Source organism: Neopelma chrysocephalum, unplaced genomic scaffold (genome assembly GCF_003984885.1).
Source record: "Neopelma chrysocephalum unplaced genomic scaffold, ASM398488v2 Primary Assembly neopelma1_105, whole genome shotgun sequence".
NCBI lineage: Eukaryota > Metazoa > Chordata > Aves > Passeriformes > Pipridae > Neopelma > Neopelma chrysocephalum.
This window is the reverse complement of record NW_020897769.1, coordinates 190,395-208,047: the sequence shown is the minus strand read 5'-3', so window position 1 is coordinate 208,047 and position 17,653 is coordinate 190,395. Positions and strand designations below refer to the sequence as shown.

Here is a 17,653-nt window from a genome sequence, read left to right as displayed (position 1 = left end):
CCCGTCCTGGGAGTACCTGTGGGCTTGGAGTGGCTGATGTGAATTCTTCTCTCTGCTTCAGGCCTCCACATAATTCACAGCTTGGATGAAGTCAACTTTATCCAGAACCTCGTGTTTTACATTGAAGCCGCCTACAAGACCGCGGTGGGTAGCACACGCTGGGGAAGGGGAGCGTGCTCTGGTGCTGGAGGTGTTGGGCTGGGTCCCCCTTCAGCCCCACCAGCACCTCCTGGAAGCACTGCTGATGAGTGGGATTCAAAGGCTTTCTGGGTGTGTTGTGAACCAGTGCCTGCTGCCTCTGCACAGGACTTCGGGATTTGGGAGCGCGGGGACAAGACAAACCAGGGCATCACCGAGTTGAATGCCAGCTCTGTCGGCATGGCCAAGGTGAGCTGGGGAGAAGTGCTGGCTGGGGGTGGAGAGCACCAATGGCCCTGAGCTGCTTTTTGACAGGGCAGGTTGGGCGTGTTGAACTGTTGAGGCTCAATGCCCCATGCAGTCATAGGTTCCTGGAGAGGAAGACCCTTCTCCTTGTGCACTGGGATAAAACTGTGCCACTCTAGCCTGAGTTTTGCCTGAACTGGGAGTGAAGAGTTAATTGGTGTGGGTGGCAGAAATGTCCAGGGCCCTGTTGATGTCTGGCTACCCATGGCTTTGGAGATGTGGTCCCATTTTGACCAGAGGTGTTCTGCAGCCACAGGGTTCTGAGCTCTCAGGGTTCAAATTATTTTAAATTTGGGCAGTGCATTACACACAGGGACTGGCATGGGGTGAGAGCTCTTATAGGTGGGCAGCATGGTGGAGGACGTGCTTCTTTGAGTCTGCTTGCAGGCTGCCCTGGAGGCACTGGATGAGCTGGATCTCTTTGGAGCCAAGGGAGGCCCAGAGTCAGTCATACGGGTGCTGTCAGATGAGGTGCAGCACTGCCAGGTGAGACCTGTGGGGCCGTGACACCACTGCAGGAGGAACCGTGATCTGCTGGGGTTGTGGTGTGAACGATGCCTGGCCTGGCAACCTAACCACCCCTCATTCTCCTCTGCCCAGTCCATCCTCCACTCAATGCTGCCCAGGGCCTCCACATCCAAGGAGGTGGATGCCAGCGTGCTCTCTGTCATCTCCTACCCGGCGTTTGCTGTGGAGGACAGCGAGCTGGTGGAAATCACCAAGCAGGAGATCATCACGAAGCTGCAGGTGAGTGGCTCTGCCCTCATCTCACTATTCCCAGGGGACAGCTGCAGTCCAAACTGTTGTAGCCCTTTTCTTCCCAAAAACATCCTTGGGGAGGGAGTGCTGGAGGGTGTCCTCTCCCAGTCTCCATGACCTGTGGCAGGGATGTGCAAAGAGGCAGCCCTGTGTTGTGTGGCCCTGGGTTGTGATTGTGGTGCCTGAGCACTGGGTGAGCAAGAGAGGGGCTGTTTGGCTGGAGGAGACACCCCATCCCTGCTTCTGCATTGAAGGTACGAGATGCCTCATGCTGTGCCTCTTGCTCGGCATCTCTTTCCCTCCCTTCCAGGGGCGCTATGGCTGCTGCCGCTTCCTCCGGGATGGATACAGGACCCCCAAAGAGGTGAGTGTCCCTAGCCCTGCCAGCAGCAGCCCCCTGCAGGCAGCACAAAGGCTGTGTTGGGGAGCACTGGGAAGACAAGAGCCCCAACTAACCCCAGGCAGTGTCATGGGTCTGGGCAAGGCTTCCCAAAATGCCAGAGCTCATTGCAGAGGTGGTGCGTTCCACCCATGCCCATAGCAGATGGCCAGAGGCTGGCTCTGCCTCCATCCTGGGACCTTGTGGTGTGTCTCCCTTGGGCTGGGGGAAGGTGGGACCAGTGCCCTGCTTGGGAGCCCTGATGAGGTGGGCTCTCCCAGGGCTGCACCAGCCCTGAGCTGGGGCTGGAGGCCTGGGGAGGTGACCACACAGAGCTCCTCATCTGCTTCAGCTCCAAAGGTCACAAAGCTACTTCTCCCTCTCCCAGGCCAGCAGGCAGCTTGGGTACTGACATAGTGGCTCTCAGGATACTTTCTGCTGCTGCTCAGGGGAGGGAAAACCGGAAAACCTTATAAGCAACAATCTCATTTGATAACCACTGAACTAGGAAATGGTACTTGAAGGCTCTTAAATCATCACCAGCTTCTGGGCCCATAACCTGATGGGGCTCCTTTGGGCACAAGTGCCTCTGAATGCTTCTCGGCTCTGCCTCTGCAGACCTGCCCATAATAGGCAGCGTGTGTGGCTGCCCCCTTCCAGAGCCAAAGAAAAGCAGCAGCATCTCCAGTCCAACGTTCCCAACGCTTGTGAGCTTTGCCAGTGTGCCAAGCCATGGATTACTTCTGGAGAACTGTGAGGCACAGGAAGGGCAGCAGTGCCTGCAGGGGCATGAAGCTGCCTGGAGTCAGATGGGACTTTGGGAGCTTGTAGCTGGCTTGGAGTGCAGGCACTGTAGAAAATGTCTGTTCCTTTTGTCCTCTCTGCCTAACAGTCTGCTAAGGCCAGCACTCTTCCTTCTGTGCAGCAAACAGAGTTAGAGCAGTTAGCAGGGAGGGTCAAGCATAGGTACACCACACACAGCTGCACTGGGCTGGCAGATCTCCATCCTGACAACTTCCCTTGTGTCAGTCGCACTACATGGCAGGAGGGAACCAGCTCTGACCCTGCACGACCAGCCCAAGCCCTTGCACCTGGCTGGGCCAGCTTGATGATGCTGGAGGAGGCAGATGCTGGGGAGCTGGGGCAGAGCAGGCAAGGCAAAGGGGACCCAGTGTGGCACAGGGGATGTGCTGTTGCTGTACAACAGCACAGCGTCTGGGGTGTTCTGGGGGCTCTGGGGTGCTCTCCTGGGGACTGGGTAGGCTCCAGGAAGGGCAAATCTCTTCATCATCAGTGCGGGGGGCTTGGGAGGGGGGTGTCTGATGGGGAGAACAGAGGCTGAAGGTGAAACTGCTTCTCTGCTCTGTCTTGGCCATCGTCTGCAGAGGAGGGGTGGGAGGGCATTTGAGGCCGGGGTCTTGGGGGGAGGAGGAGCCCTGTCAGTTTGAGGGGATCCTGCCGCCCACTGTCTGCCTTGCTGTCACCTACAGGACCCCAAACGCCTCTACTATGAACCCGCTGAGCTGAAGCTGTTTGAGAACATCGAGTGCGAGTGGCCTCTCTTCTGGGCATACTTGATGATTGATGGGATTTTCAATGGAAACATAGAGCAGGTAAGGGGGGCAGAACCTGCTGGGGTGGTGGGAAAAAAGTCCCTGGCAGGCGAGGTGTGCAGGGGAAGGATGCAGGAGCCATGACCAGGAGCAGATTGTCTCTCCTCTCTCCTCAGGTGCAGGAGTACCGGGAAGCCCTTGAGGGGGTTCTCATCAAGGGGAAGAATGGGATACGCCTGATGCCAGAGCTGTACAGTGTCCCACTGGATAAGGTGAGCTATCCTGAGCTGTGGTGGGAAGTGGGAGTGTCTCACAGAATCACAGAATATTCTGAGTTGGAAGGGAGCCACAAAGTCCAACTGCTGAAACTCCTGATCTCATTACCAGATAATTAGGTTTTAAATGCTTATTAACCCCAAATGTTAGCAAAGTAGCACATACAGTGCATGGAAACCTCATGTATAAAAAGTGAGGCTTGGAGCTGTTATAAAACCATGTTGGATAAAAACTGGTGTTTTTCCCACAAAGCATTTCTTGCCCCCATACACAAGGGTGCTTTGCTGACAGTCTACTTGCTCAGAGGCTGAGTGCTCTGAGAGCTCAGGACAAGTGGACCTGGGCTCAGGAGATGGTGCTGAATGCCTGTTCAGTGGTGTGGGGTTGAGAGCAGTGGCCTCCTGGTGCCCAGGTCATGCAGGAGAGGTGCTCTCCTCACCAGCATTCGAGAGCATCTCCTTCTAATGGCCTGAGTTGGGAAACCAAACATGGTCTGAGCAGCTGATCTGTTGTCTGATGTGGATGTCTGGGGCAGTCACAAGAAGAGGGGAGGAATGTAGCCAGACTGTTTTGGACCCTCTCTTGACAAATGCTGTCGTAGGCTCTTGTTTCAAGCCTTGAACTGCTGGACTTCAAAATACAGTGAGGATGCTTCCTTCAGCATCCTGTGTCTGTGGATCCCTCCTTAACCTCCTGGCTTGTCTTCCAGGTGGATGAGGAGTACAGGAACCCCCACACTGTGGACAGGATACCCATGGGCAAGCTGCCGCACATGTGGGGGCAGTCCCTCTACATCCTGGGCTGCCTGATGGCTGAGGTACAGTCACCCTGGGTGCTGGGGAGGGCTGTGGGGCCAAGCTCTGAGCTCTCAAGGGGCAAATGCTGCCACCTGCCTTGGGGAAGTTGCCACTCCCATCCCCCAGGACTTCTTAAAGGTGGGTTGTCCATAGGCGTCACCCATTCTACGCTGCCCACAAAACGTTAATCTCCTCATACCATTTTTCCCTCAGGGGTTTCTGGCTCCTGGTGAAATAGATCCCCTCAACCGCCGGTTCGCGACTGTCCCTAAGCCTGATGTGGTGGTTCAAGGTGAGAGAAAGGAATATTAGTCCCAAACCTCTGAGCCTGGCAGGTCTGGGGACTCTGGCAGTGCAGAATTCACAGGGGTGGCTCTGGGTGGCTCTACTGCATTGCTGCCAGTACCTCCCAATCTCAGACCTGGCAAGGGAGGTGGAAGATGGGGTGCAAGTCCTTCCATTCCACTCTGTGTTGACTGAGGGAAATAACAGCTGCTGTAGCCTCCTCTGCAGAGAGGTTGAAAACTGTCTTCCTGCCACTTGGTGCGGTACACTTGGGTGTAGAGAGTGTTAGGAGGGGCAAGGCAGACCTCTGCAGTGGGAACTGGCTCCCAGAGGCACCCCTGACAGCTGCCTCTCCGTGGTGTGGCACCTTGTATATGTCCTCAAAGGCATGGGGCAGTGCTGTCACACCCTTGTGCCCCTGTTGCACTGAGCCTGTCCTCCTTCCACAGTGTGCATCCTGGCTGAGACAGAGGGGATCAAGGCAATCCTGAAGAAGGAGGGCATTGACGTGGAGACTGTGGAAGATGTCTACCCCATCAGAGTGCAGCCTGCCCGCATCCTCAGCCACATCTATGCCCGGCTGGGTGAGCTGGACTCTCTGCTACTGCAGCAAAGGGGGTGCAGAAGGGTCTGTCCCACCCCCTGGCACTCCTGCTCATAGACACTCATGTCCTGCTGATGAGGGTTCTGCTGCCCATTTCTGAGCCCAGTAAAGCTACTCGTGCCCAAGGGGAACAAGGTGACAGGCAGTGTTGTTCAGGGTTATTCTGACAGGGATAGAGCTTTGGCATTGCAGTTGCACAGCCACCCCAGGGACAGACAGACTTTGATCCATATAGGAAGGACCTGGTGTGTACAGGAGTTGGCTTTTGTTCCTGTCCCAGATCTCGATGGGAAGGCCAACCAGACCCCAGGAAGGGTCCCCTGGCTGTCCCTGGCAGAGAGAGCCTGGAGCTCAGGCAGAATGGCTGTTGTTGGGGGGTGGGCAGGGTGTGAGGGGAGGGTGTGCTCAGCTCTGCACGCATGTTCCCTGATGCTGCAACCCCTTGGGCATCGGCCTTGTGCAGGAGCCAGAGATCTAGCCTGGGCCATAGGAGACACCTGATCTGCTGTGATTTTAATTTGGTGGCTAATTTAGGCCACCAAAATGCCAAGTGTGAGATGGGCAGGGGGAACAGCCTGGCAGGTGTCAGGGCTGACATGAGCAAGGGGCGATGCTGCGCTGCACCATTCTGAGCTCTGGGAGTAATCTGTGAGCAATGGGAATGCTGATAGAGCTGTCAGCTTTGGGGGACCAGCCCTATGCAGAGGAGTACCCCTAGCCCTGTTCCAACTTCTGACATCCCCAAAAACCTGGAGGTGTGACGTGTTGCAGAAGTTCAGGACAGGCTGTTTGTCCCTGTTTCAGCGTGTCTCTAGCCCCCTGGGCAGGGCTGGGGACAGAGTATCACTGTCACTTAGAGCTGTACTAGCTTGACACAGGGTTCTGGGGTATCCCACCCACAAACCAGCATTTTCCTGCTGGCTGGTAGCAAGACGCCTAGCACTACTTGCTGCTGCAACCCCTTTCATTAGGAGGCTTGCACTAAAAACTCCTCTTCCTGCCCTCCCAGGCCGCAACAAGCAGATGAGCCTGACTGGACGGCCCTACCGGCACATGGGTGTCCTTGGGACCTCCAAGCTCTACAAAATCAGGAAGAACATCTTTACCTTTACCCCACAGGTGGGTGATATTGCATGGGCTCATTCTCAGCTGTTATGTGATCTGGAACTGGGCAAGAAGTTTCTCCACTGGCTGAGTGCTCGAGTTATTCTCAGATGTGGCCCAACACCCTCTGGGAGTGTGAAGCAGCCCCAGCACTGTGGCATGAGGAGCCCAGTTGGTGGTTCTGGCTGTGTGCATGCTGGGAGAGGTGGTTTGAGCCTTCTGATGATCAGTATTGGGTGAAAATCTCTTTGCTCACCCTGACAAGGACACCAGGAGGAGGCCTGGATGCTGCTGCTGAGCTGTGGCATTAGTTATCTCCTCATAGTTGCTAATGGCCAGTAGCTGCCCTACAAGTTGAGGTTCCCTTACTAAACTGTACTGGCATCTGCCAAGTAAGGTGGGATGAGCTGTCAGTGCAAAGGAGCATGTCCTCTGGGTGCACAGCATGTCTGGCCTGGCTGAATGCCTGTGGGAAGATGTGGGTGGCACCATAGGGTGGCTGTATAAAGGGCCGCTCATGTCTCCTCCTGTCCTCACAGTTCATAGACCAGCAGCAGTTCTACCTGGCTCTTGACAACAAGATGATTGTGGAGATGCTGAGGACGGACCTCTCCTATCTCTGCAGCCGCTGGAGAATGACTGGGCAACCAACCATCACCTTCCCCGTCTCCCACATCATGCTCGGTATGGATCCTCCAGCCTCCCAAGGCGTTTGGCTAGAGCAGCTCTGGGAAGCAGCCTCTGCAGGAGGAAGGGGGTGGGCAGATCTGTGACTGCCTCAGTAATGGGGACATGGTGGGGCTGGAGCAGCCAGCAGTGTTCTGTGAAGAGCTTGCCACTCCGAAGAGCCACGCCAAGTGGGCAGTTTGCCTGGCATCTGGTGGGGTTGCCTGCCAGGCACTGGTGCCTGCAGCTCAGTGGCTCCAGACAACCTGGCTTGTGGGAAGGCCTTTTGGGAGCAAGGCCAAAAAAAGCAGTTCCCCTCTAGGAATGTTCTTGGGGCTCTTTCTGCATCTTGACTCTTCACTAAGACTGACCACCTGCTAAAGGCTTTCCTAGGCAACACAGAGGGGAAAACAGTAAACCAGAAGGAGCAAAGAGCTCTGCAATGGTGTAGAGCAGAACTGGCTTGCCTGCAGCAGCTCCCAGCTTCCCCATGAGGTGCGGGGAAGTGACTCTGCTCTGCTTTCAGGCCTTTTTGATTCTCCTTGTGTGCTTGAAATCCCCTTGGTGTCTTGAGTGTGCCCTTTCCTATGGTGCCTCCTGCCCCTGACAGCAGCCCCCCATCTGCTGCCTCATATGAAAGGCAGGGAGAGAGCAGGGGGCTGTTGGGTGCTGTTGTCTGGTACTGTCAGCTTCAGCCAAGCTGAAATCCCAGGAGCCTGGCGTGCATCTTGGCTTAGTTTTCCTGGAATCCAGCCTGGACAGTCCCGAATTTCCCTTTTTGGGTGGTGCTTTTGGTACCACAGCGCATCTGCATGCCCCAAACAAGGGTCTGCCCGTGCTGCTTTGGGTGCCTGAATGCCCACCTGGCCCTGGGTTACCTTCTGGGAGCCAGTTTGAGCAGAGGAGCCTGACTGCCTGTGCCTCTTGCCCACAGATGAAGCCGGCAGTAGTGTGCACCCCACGGTGCTGGCGATGCTGCGGAAGCTGCAGGACGGGTATTTCGGCGGCGCAAGGTGAGCACACCCTCCTGGGGTGAGGGCTGTCAAGCCTCCAAGAGCCTGGTGGGCAGCGCATTGGCTTTGGGGAAACAGGCTGGGGAGGACACACTGGGGTGTGCTAGGCTGTCAGTGCACCCTGGGGCTACAGTCTCAACAGAGGAGATGAAAGAGAGGATAAAGCTCTTCGTGTCATCAAACCCATGGCTGCAGGATCCTTCTAATATCTTTTGGGCAGCCCTTCCATGCCCACCTGTGGCTGAAGGAGTTGCAGACAGCTAAAGCAGACGCTGGTGTGCATATGCTCCTGACAGGTCCATCTCTCCCTGCCAAAGGGCCTGCCCTGCAGCCAGGAGGTAAAGCCAGGGGTACTGCCTCCCCTCTTCTCTCCCATGTGACCTCCCCATCTCTCGCCCAGGATCCAGACGGGTAAACTGTCGGAGTTCCTGACAACGTCATGCCGAACACATCTCAGTTTTATGGACCCTGGGCCAGAGGGTAAGGTCTTTGCCGAGAGTTACAGGCTCTGCAGTGACAGCTTTGAGGAGCTGGACAGCGAGGAGTGGCTGCATGGCTTGCAGGTAGCAGAGGAGGGTAAGGGAGAACAGGCCAGTCGCTGCTGTGGCGTGGCAAATACCCAACTCACCCTTAAACCCGTAACACCCAACCTCCCTGCTAGCATCCATGCACTTGGGTTTTCACCATGTTCCCATCTGACCCTCTGTCAGCCTTGTCTGGAACGAGCTCCTGCGACCTTCGTAGGGAAGAGACAAAGGATTGGCAGCTTACCTCCACTGGAGAGATGTGGCTGAGGGTCTTTGGTGCACAAGTGTGGTGCAATGTGAAGGCACAGTGACCAAGGCAGTGGGGAAGAGCCACTGTGTCCTTAAGCAATTTGTCTTTTTCCCAAAGCCTCTGCCCCTCTCCTGGGCAGAGGTGCTCCAGTGGGTGCCAAATTGAAGCCTTGATGCTGTGTAGAGGGTGCCTGAGAGTGCCTTGGCCCATCACAGCATGAGGGGGACCCCCCTTGTGCTGGGACCACGACGAGGTGCAAGTTTTACTGTTCCCCTTGCGAGCAGGCCTGGGGATATCCCTTCCTGTGTGACCTAGTGCTGGTAATCATTGGCCTCCCCACCATCTGCTGTGCCTCTGCAGCTCCTGCAGCCAGTGTCTGCACTGCTGGGACTCTGAACACTCATTTCTTTTGCCCTTATCTTGCTTTGCTTGTAGCCTCCTTACAGGCTGCATCTGGGTTTGTCCAAGGTGTTGCTTCCCCTCCAGCCCCAGTGGGAGAAAGGGGAAAGACCTGCCTGGCCTTTCTATGGCATCTCAAAGATGCTCAGTTTTAAGTTTTTCCTGTGGTCAGGTGCTGCAGCCAGGCAGGAGGATGTTCTCAAATCTGGTGCCTGGAGGACTCCTCCAGCCGAGCCTCCAGGCACTGGCATGAGGCATTCCCTCAAGGGAATGCCAGGCTGGTTCAGGTACAGTCCACAGCTCACCTCCTAGGGCTGACACACCTCCGAGTTTGCCAGCTGGAGAGCAGCATGGCTTTGCCCTGTCCTGGCCCACTGGAAGTGCATCATCAGTTCTGTGTTTTATTGGGGGTATCTTCCCCAAGGGGCACCCTCCTCACTTCTACCTCCCAGCTGAGCAGAGACCTGGCCTCTGAGCACCCTCTTCCATGCTGCTGTTAGCATGTGGTGCCTCTGATGCTCCTGGTGTGGGAGCAGTTGGAGCTGCTCAAGGCTGGGCAAAGAGAAGGCAGGAGCCATAACTCCTCCTCTAACTCCTAGTTAGAAATAACTGTTGCAAAACTCACCCTACCTTGCTTCTGTGCTGGAGTCCTGCTTGGAAGATGCCCTTGCTGTGCTGGGGTGCTCCTGAGTGGTCTCTGCTTGAACAGGCTGATCGTGGCTGTGCCTCTGAAGGGAAAGAGTGGGAGGGTTTCACTGCAGGGTTTGAGTGGGACACTCCTGTCCTTGCACAGGCTTGTACCAAACACACGATGCAGCACCACGGCTTCCTTTGTCCAGACGGGACTTGGAGGGAGCCCCAGTTTGGGGCCCTAGCTGTCAACCAGTGTCCCAGGCAGCAGAGTCATGCAGGAACAGGGGTGCCCTGGCTGCAGTGCTTTGTGAGCCTGGCTGCTGGCACTGGCCCCACATTGTCACTTTGTGCGGCCAGCAAAGCTTTGTCCTTGCCGAGGCACAACTGGGGTCTCTCTGGCCCTGGGGGTGCCCCAGCACACAGTGGCTGAACCCCCCTCTGCTGCCTTCCCTTCCAGAGGATGCCTACGATGAGGTTGCCCAGTACCTGGACCACCTGCTGCAGCACACGACTCCCCAGGCCAACCTGCCCCCCACTGCCCAGCGGGGAGGGCTGAGCCGCTTCCGGGCTGCTGTCCACACCACCCGTGACCTCATGTCCCTGGCATCCAAGGCCAAGGACCTGCATGTCCAGAGTGAGTAACTCCAGCACCCTCCACACCTTCCCTTGAGCCCAGGGGTGAGGCTGAGGTGATCTGGGAGCTTTCTCAGCTCTGTGATGCTGGGGTCCCCATGGACTGCAGAGCAACTAACATTATGTCCATCATGTTAGTCCTGGCTGCTTCTCCCATAGCTGACTTCTCTGCAGGGGCTACTGGGGGAGCAGTGTCAGGTGTCTGTGAGGTGGTTTGGGGCAAGCAGTGGTGATTGGGGTCAGAAGTGTCTCTGCCAACTTTTACATTTTTTTTTTTTAGATGTTGGGTTGTATGTCCCCAGCAAGATCTTCCAGGCATCCCAGCAGTCGGTTAACCTGCTGGGTTCACCCTGCCAGCATGACATGGATGGCAAGGTGAGCCCTGTCCCTCCCAGATTGAGCATTGCTATCCTTTCAGGTGGAGCCAGAGTGTCTTTGCAGGACTGCGCGAGGAAGGCTTGGTGTTTGTTGAGGGGGAATATCCACGGGTGAATGTCCTTGGCTCCATTTGGGGCAGGGTGCTGGTGGTGCTAACCAGCAGCACGGGTCTCCCTTCCCCCAGAGCCATGCAGTCTATGCAGAGATGAACCTGCCCCGTGACGTGGATGGCAGCGTGGACTGCAAGGCACTGGTGGACCAGCTGCGCGTCTGCCCCACGCTGCAGGAGCAAGCAGACATCCTCTACATGCTCTACTTGCTCAGGTGGGGTGAACTCTGCATCCCAACAGCTCACTGAGCAGAGAGGGGGTTGGCACAGCCCAGGGGGGCTGCTGGGGAGCTGCCGCAGACAAATTGCTGTGTATAACCCAGCACCTCCTTCACCACAGGGGGCCCGAGTGGCACACGGGGCTTGATAGCGAGCCTGGCCCCACTGTCAAGGAGCTCCTCACTGAGCTGTATGTGCGGGTGGGGGAGACACGCCAGTGGGCCCTGATCCGCTACATCTCTGGCATCCTCAAGAAGAAGGTTGAAGCTCTGGATGAGGTAACAGCTGTGCAGCCAGCCTCTAGCGGGCTGAGGTCTGTCGGGGAGGAGGCAGCAGAGTGAGCAGGTGAACCGTGGCTGCATCAGCTCTGTCTCCCTCTGCCTTGTGCTGAGCCCCCAAACATTCAGTTTACAATGGCTGAGGTTGACCCTTTCTGTCCCCAGGCCTGCACTGACCTCCTGTCTCACCAGAAGCAGTTGACTGTGGGGCTGCCCCCAGAGCCACGTGAGAAGACAATCTCCACGTGAGTGTGGCGCCTCTCCCTCCACCAGCATGCTGGGCTGGATCTGGATGTGAGCCTGCTGCTCTGGGGTGCATGGGCAGGAGCGGCCCTGGCTGGCTGTCCCCAGCCTGTATCTTTCCTCTTGGGGCTGTACAGACCAGGGGCATGCAGGGCTTGCTCTGCTGCCTCTCACTTGCTCTGCTGTTTGTTCATGTCCCAGCCCCGTCCCCTACGAAGAACTTGTTCACCTCATTGATGAAGCCAGTGAGAAGAACCTCAGTGTGGCCATCCTCACCCAGGTGAGGGAACAGGGTACCAGAGGGACCCCACATCTGGGTGTCTGCCCTGCTGAGCAGCAGTGGGGTGATCTGCCTGTGCCCCTCCAGGAGATCATGGTGTACTTGGCCATGTACATACGCACACAGCCTGCGCTCTTCGTGGAGATGTTCCGCATCCGCATTGGGCTCATCATCCAGGTGATGGCCACAGAGCTGGCACACTCCCTGCGCTGCTCGGGTACGTGTGGCAGGGACGGCTCCCCGGCTGGGGTGGGTGCTGTGACGCTCGGGGCTCTGTCAGCCAGAAAGGAGCACTGTTAAAAATGGACAGCTCAGGCTAGGACAAGACCCTGCAGGGAAGTGCCAGCATCTGCAGCTGGACCTGTTCTTGGGCAGCACAGGCGAGTGATTGCACTGCAGTCTCCATCCTGGCGTGTGTTGGGATGGCATGGGGAAGAGTCCCTGTTGTAGGCAACAACTGGAGCTAGTGTATGTCTGTGGAGGATGAACTCCTGTGCCAGTGCTGCCCCTGCTCACAGAGTGTAGTGCAGGGTAGAAATGTTCTAGGAGAACTATGAGGCAGGGTACAAAATCCCAGGTCTGTTCTCTCCAGCCACAGAAGCCACGGAGAACCTGATGAATCTCAGCCCATCAGACATGAAGAGCCTCCTCTACCACATCCTCTCTGGCAAGGAGTTCGGAGTGGAAAAGAGCAGTGAGTCTCTCAGCAGAGAGCATTTCTGGGCAAATCTGGGTCCTGGTGCAGAGTGTGGTCAGATCTACGTGTCCCTGTCCTCCCTCATGTTCAGCACAGCTGCTTCTGCACTGGGGGGGTCCAGCAAGAAGCTGTGCTCTTCATAAGGATGGTGCTGAGTGATTTCTGGGGATTGAGCCCTGTGGCTGTTTGGGCTTTGCTTAGTTTGCCACTTGACCTGATCAGGTCTGAATTGAAGCAGTACTGTGCTGTGCTCATGGATCTCTGATGCTGTTGGGATAGAGGGCGAGGGCACGCAGAGGTACCAGTGCCTGAGCAGTGACAAGGGACAACCATGCCCTGAGCCATGGTGCCCACTCTAGACCTCTCTTCCCCTGCAGTGCGTTCAGCGGACTCATCGGTCACCCCTGTCGTCTCCATCCATGACGTGGAGGCTGCTGGGGGCACCAGATCTGAGCGCTCCGGCCTCCTCAGGCTGAAAAGTGAAATCAGACAGGTGAGGGCAGGCAGTGCAGGCTGCTCATGACAGGTCTTGTGGGTGACAAACAGCTACAAACCAGGCAGAATTGATGGAAGAGTGGGAGAGATCTCAGCTGCTTCCAAGGGCTAATTTTGGCTCTGGTCCTGCCCCGGGGGGGAGGATTGGGGTGGATCTGTTAGTGGGTGGGGGTTGCTCTGGCAGTGTAGAGGGAGCACAGGGGTGCTTGAGAAGGTGCAGGGGTGGGGAGGACCATGCAGTGTCCCAGGTGTGGGTAGCATCTTGATGGGCCTCTTCCAACAGCAGAACCTTCATTTCCTTCTTCTCTTGCAGCAATTGAATAAACGTAGGCAGTCTATGCCTGGGAGTAAGGTGAAGCCCCCCTGGTCCTGCAACCTCAGCTTTTGCCCCTCATGCCATGCACCAAGACAGCTTCCTCACATGCATGACTCAATGAGCTTCCCTCAGCTGCTGCAGCAATGAATTGCCTTCTCCTCTCTAGGCAGGCTCAGGGCTGCTCTGTTCAGGACAGGGAAGGAGGCTGGCTCCCTGGGAAGAGGTCAGCATGACTTAACGTGCTGTGGGGGCCCAAGGCTGGCACTGCCCCACAGGAGCTCCCCTTGGAATAGGACCTGCCGTGTTTGGATTAACAGGAAGGAAGGCTTCCCTAAGCTGTGGGTGTACTGCCATTACAGCCAGCTGGGAGCTGTGCTCCAGAGCTTCTGTGGCCAAATACATTATACATTCCATTACACTCACAAAATGCAGTGAGCAGGATGGCACAATGCTTCCAGTGCCATGACCAGTAGTGACCCTGCCAGACAGTTCACTGGATCCTGCCTGTAGCCTCCCCAGCTATTTCTTCTCTGGGGGAAGAGGCTTCTGGTCAGCTACAAATGCCAAGGACCTACTCATGTGTCTGGTGTGTGTCCATAGGAGTCCTGAGCTCTAGAAGGGGTCCTGTCCTCAAAGAGATGGGGCTTGCAGGGACCAGGCTGATGCAGCAGGTTTAGGGCCAACTTGCTGCAGTGTGAAACCTGATATTGCAGAGGGCCATCTGTGGGCAGTGACATTGCTACTGGCCCTCCTGTCTACCCGAGACTCAGTCCCTGCCCATGCCAGCAGCCAGCAGAGCAGTAGCAGCTCTGCTCCTGTGTGCAGGCTGGCACAAACCCACCTCTGATGCACCCCACCAGCATGTGGGGCCCCTCAGCTGCTCCGTGCCCTGGTACAATCCTTCCCCTCTGATGGTAACATGGGACTTTTCCACAACTTTCCTCTCAAAACTGCATCTCCAGCTAACTGCAGCCCTGGGATAACTGCCCCGTGACCCGAGCTTGATCTGTGCTGCTGCTGCTCCGCTTGCTGTGACCGCTGCCCCGCTCTGGCACGGTCTGATTTCCTTCTCTCCCTTTCTCCTTCAGCCCGTCAGTTTGCAGTCCAGGGACATCGACCTCAAGTCCGCTCTGGTAACCTGTGTTTGTTGGCTGCATGCATGGGGTCCGTCCTGTTTGTGATGGTGGGAAGGAGCTGTGCTCTGGGGGGTGCTGTAAGGTGGGCTCTGCTGGGGGCAGGGGGTGGGAGCTCTGTCAGACTGGAGAAGCAGAAACTCTTGAGCAGTAGCAGGTTGTGCTCTTGTGGGGTATTTAACTTTGCAGCAGTCTCTGTGGTCCTTGTTTTGTCTGCCCAGTCTGCTGGGCATGCTGAGCTGCTGGACAAGGACTCCTTTTCAAGCATGCTGGAAGACCAGGGCAGTAAGGACAGCCGGCAGGGCCAGTGGCAGCGGAGGCGGCGGCTGGATGGGGCCCTCAACCGTGTCCCTGTGGGCTTCTACCAGAAGGTCTGGAAGGTCCTGCAGAAGGTGAGCTGGATGTCCAGCTGGTGCCTCTCCTGTGGTCCCAGGCACCAGCCTTGCCAGGGGCACTTAGACACTCGGGGCTGGTCCCTGATATTGTGTAGATATGTGCTTCATGGACAAGGCCTGCAGCTGGCCCTGGAAAGCTGGGGAAGACCTGGAACTGCCTCGAAGTCATGTAGGACCTAACTCATCCTGTGCCTTGCAGAGGGGAGCATTAGCCAGACAGGGGCAGGGCTGGAGTCACAGCTGAAGGAGGTCCAGGCACAGCTCATGGTCAGCATGCTGAGCCAGGGAGCAGAGCCCTGTGCAGGGGGGCTCCGGTTGATGCTGAAATGATGGGAAAGGAGTGATGCTGTGCAGAGTCAGGAGGCAGAGCTGGGGTGTGTAGGCAGCACACACCAGTGCTCAAGTGGGAGTGAGCTGGTGGGCTGGACCTGTGTCTTAGCACGATGCTTCTCCAAGCCATAACCATGATCTTTCTTTCTTGTTCTGCAGTGCCACGGCCTGTCTGTGGAGGGCTTTGTTCTCCCCTCCTCAACAACCAGAGAGGTAGGAGGTTCATGTGAAGGGGAAATGGGGCATGCGGGTTGTTGTTGGGTGCTGGGTTGCCCTGGGTGAGTGCCCAGCGTAGCTCAGGACTTGTGCTGGTGATACGGTGCTCTCGGTACACTTCTTTCTACATCCTCACAGATGACCCCAGGGGAAATGAAGTTTGCTGCACATGTGGAGTCTGTCCTCAACCGCGTGCCCCAGCCAGAGTACAGGCAGCTGCTGGTGGAAGCTATCTTGGTGCTCACCATGCTGGTGGACATGGAGGTGCACACCATCGGTGGCATCATAGCTGTGGAAAAGATCTTGCACAGAGCCAATGACCTCTTCTATGAGGAGCAGGTAAGGGCCAAGCCTCACCTAGGGCTGCTGGCTGCATTCCCCACAGCTGCACAGGGCTCACCCACCTGAGCAGGAGGGCCCTGCCCCTTGTCCCTCTTGCGTTCATGGGTCACAGCAAAGCTGTAGTGTCCTCCTCCCACTGCTCATTGTCAACTTGTCACACCTGTGAGTGCAACGGAGGGTGCTCGGGGTGGAAGGTGGTGAGGTGGTTGCTCTTATTCTAATGTCAGCTTTCTCCTTCCCTGTCCAAAATCCAGAAAGCCCTGGGTGCTGACGACCGCGTGTTGGAGAGGGATCCTTCGACAGGCATCTGCATCCTGCTGTACGACAGTGCCCCGAGCGGCCGGTTCGGCACCATGACCTACCTGTCCAAGTCGGTGGCCTTGTACGTGTACGACTTCCTGCCCTCAGACGGCTGCTCCATGCAGTAGCTCTCGCAGCTCCTCGCTGGGTTGCAGATGCTGCGGGAGGGTTGTTTCGTACAGCTTGTAAAGACGAACACTAGGTTAGTTTGCAGGCAGCCTGCGTGGCCATCTCTCCTCCCAGCCCTGGCCTCTCAGTGGGTGAACGGCCCTCTGAGGAGCCCTGCAGGCGGCACGTGTCCTAAACTGACCTGTGCCTGTGTGTGGCCTGAGGAGCAAGGGAAAGGCTGAGCTTTGAAGCCTGCGTTTGTTAGAAGTGTCTGCCTGCATGGCTCCTCCTGAGCCATCACCCCCAGAGGGACCTCTGTTTGAGGCAGTTGACCAGACCTGCCTGCAGCTCAGCACTGCAGTGCTCCCTGACCAGCTCATGCTCTCCCTGCCTCCAGCAGGTTTGCAGTTTTTAACTGTGTTTTAACTGTGCTGCTTTTTATTCCAATCTGCAGGATTTACACTAGTGTAGGCTGGAGCTCTTGCTCTTCCTACTGCTGCTGGAATAGTTTTGCTAGAGAAATAGGGGATGATGCCTGAGTCTCTGTCCCAGCACGCCCAAAATCAAAATGGTCCAGCCCAGCCACAGCTGTGCTGCTTGGAAGTAGGCAGCCCATTACCCTTCCCTCGGGGGTCCTGTGTGCAGAGCTGGGGAGGCTGTGGTAGCCAGGATCCCTGTTGCCACCAAGATGTAAGGACAGGTCTTCTGGCTGGGGCATGCTGGTGGCAGCCCCTCTGTGCCATATACTTGTCCCTGGCAGCAGTGCTGGTGGCCAGGTCACACGTGCCTTTTGAAGCAGCTCTGAGCTGGCTGCTTGGTGTTACCTGTGCAATCACAGCCGTGCCCTTAACGCTCAGCTCTGGCCTTGGCCCCAGCTCCCACAGCCTGGCACAGGGAGGAGTGGGGAAACAGTGGGTGCCTGCTCCACTCTATCCTGCAGGTGCAGCTCTGAGCAAAGATCCCTTTCCCCTTTGGGGAAGGTGGATCCTATCCAACACCAGTGTGCCTGTGCTGTTATAGAAAAATCTGAAATCGTGGCAGTGACACCAGCCACCAAGTCATATATTAAACAGACTAGGTCTGTCTCTTCCAATGTCCCTGCCCACAACTGGAGGGACAGAGGAAAGAACCTGTGTTTCAGAATCACTTACCAACCCTCCCCACGCCCTGAAGTCTCTTTTGATTGCCCTTGGACTACGTGTTGTGGCTTCACTGCTGACCACATGGAAGGCCAGCAGTGGGTAACAGTCCGAAGGCTGACCCAGGCTGGGAAGTTTTCTAGTGCTGCCCTTAACCTGGGCCTCAGGGAGGCAGCAGACTTCCCTGAGAGGACTGTCGGTGTGGCCTCTTGGACCCTCTGTGCCCCTCAGAAAGCAGTCACCTGCAGCTCTCACCCATCTTTCTTGTAGAGGTTGCCATGGTCTGGGGGGTATCACAGCCATGGCAACACCTCTGGAGTAGATGGACTAACATGCACCTCATCCATTGCCTG

At 56.6% G+C, this 17,653-nt stretch overlaps 1 protein-coding gene across 5 annotated transcripts in view; it reads left to right on the top strand.

The window, feature by feature from the left end:
• The window catches only part of PHKA1 (phosphorylase kinase regulatory subunit alpha 1), an 18,538-nt gene extending 1,962 nt beyond the window's left edge, over positions 1–16,576 (top strand). The window contains exons 5-33 of one of the 5 annotated variants that reach the window (XM_027696077.1): positions 62–144; positions 307–387; positions 832–930; positions 1,045–1,191; positions 1,514–1,567; positions 3,073–3,195; positions 3,312–3,407; positions 4,121–4,228; positions 4,422–4,500; positions 4,943–5,077; positions 6,107–6,216; positions 6,741–6,885; positions 7,802–7,880; positions 8,281–8,360; positions 10,147–10,323; positions 10,603–10,697; positions 10,885–11,024; positions 11,150–11,306; positions 11,472–11,551; positions 11,751–11,829; positions 11,917–12,046; positions 12,422–12,523; positions 12,904–13,019; positions 13,335–13,373; positions 14,426–14,470; positions 14,692–14,862; positions 15,355–15,408; positions 15,550–15,750; positions 16,008–16,181. In XM_027696077.1, the coding sequence (XP_027551878.1) occupies positions 62–144; positions 307–387; positions 832–930; positions 1,045–1,191; positions 1,514–1,567; positions 3,073–3,195; positions 3,312–3,407; positions 4,121–4,228; positions 4,422–4,500; positions 4,943–5,077; positions 6,107–6,216; positions 6,741–6,885; positions 7,802–7,880; positions 8,281–8,360; positions 10,147–10,323; positions 10,603–10,697; positions 10,885–11,024; positions 11,150–11,306; positions 11,472–11,551; positions 11,751–11,829; positions 11,917–12,046; positions 12,422–12,523; positions 12,904–13,019; positions 13,335–13,373; positions 14,426–14,470; positions 14,692–14,862; positions 15,355–15,408; positions 15,550–15,750; positions 16,008–16,181 (3,179 nt within the window). Of the gene's footprint in view, positions 1–61; positions 145–306; positions 388–831; positions 931–1,044; positions 1,192–1,513; positions 1,568–3,072; positions 3,196–3,311; positions 3,408–4,120; positions 4,229–4,421; positions 4,501–4,942; positions 5,078–6,106; positions 6,217–6,740; positions 6,886–7,801; positions 7,881–8,280; positions 8,457–10,146; positions 10,324–10,602; positions 10,698–10,884; positions 11,025–11,149; positions 11,307–11,471; positions 11,552–11,750; positions 11,830–11,916; positions 12,047–12,421; positions 12,524–12,903; positions 13,020–13,334; positions 13,374–14,425; positions 14,863–15,354; positions 15,409–15,549; positions 15,751–16,007 lie in introns of all 5 variants that reach the window. The other 4 variants (XM_027696075.1, XR_003536321.1, XM_027696076.1 and 1 more) reach the window with 4 other exon arrangements.
• The last annotated feature ends 1,077 nt before the right edge of the window (positions 16,577–17,653 follow it).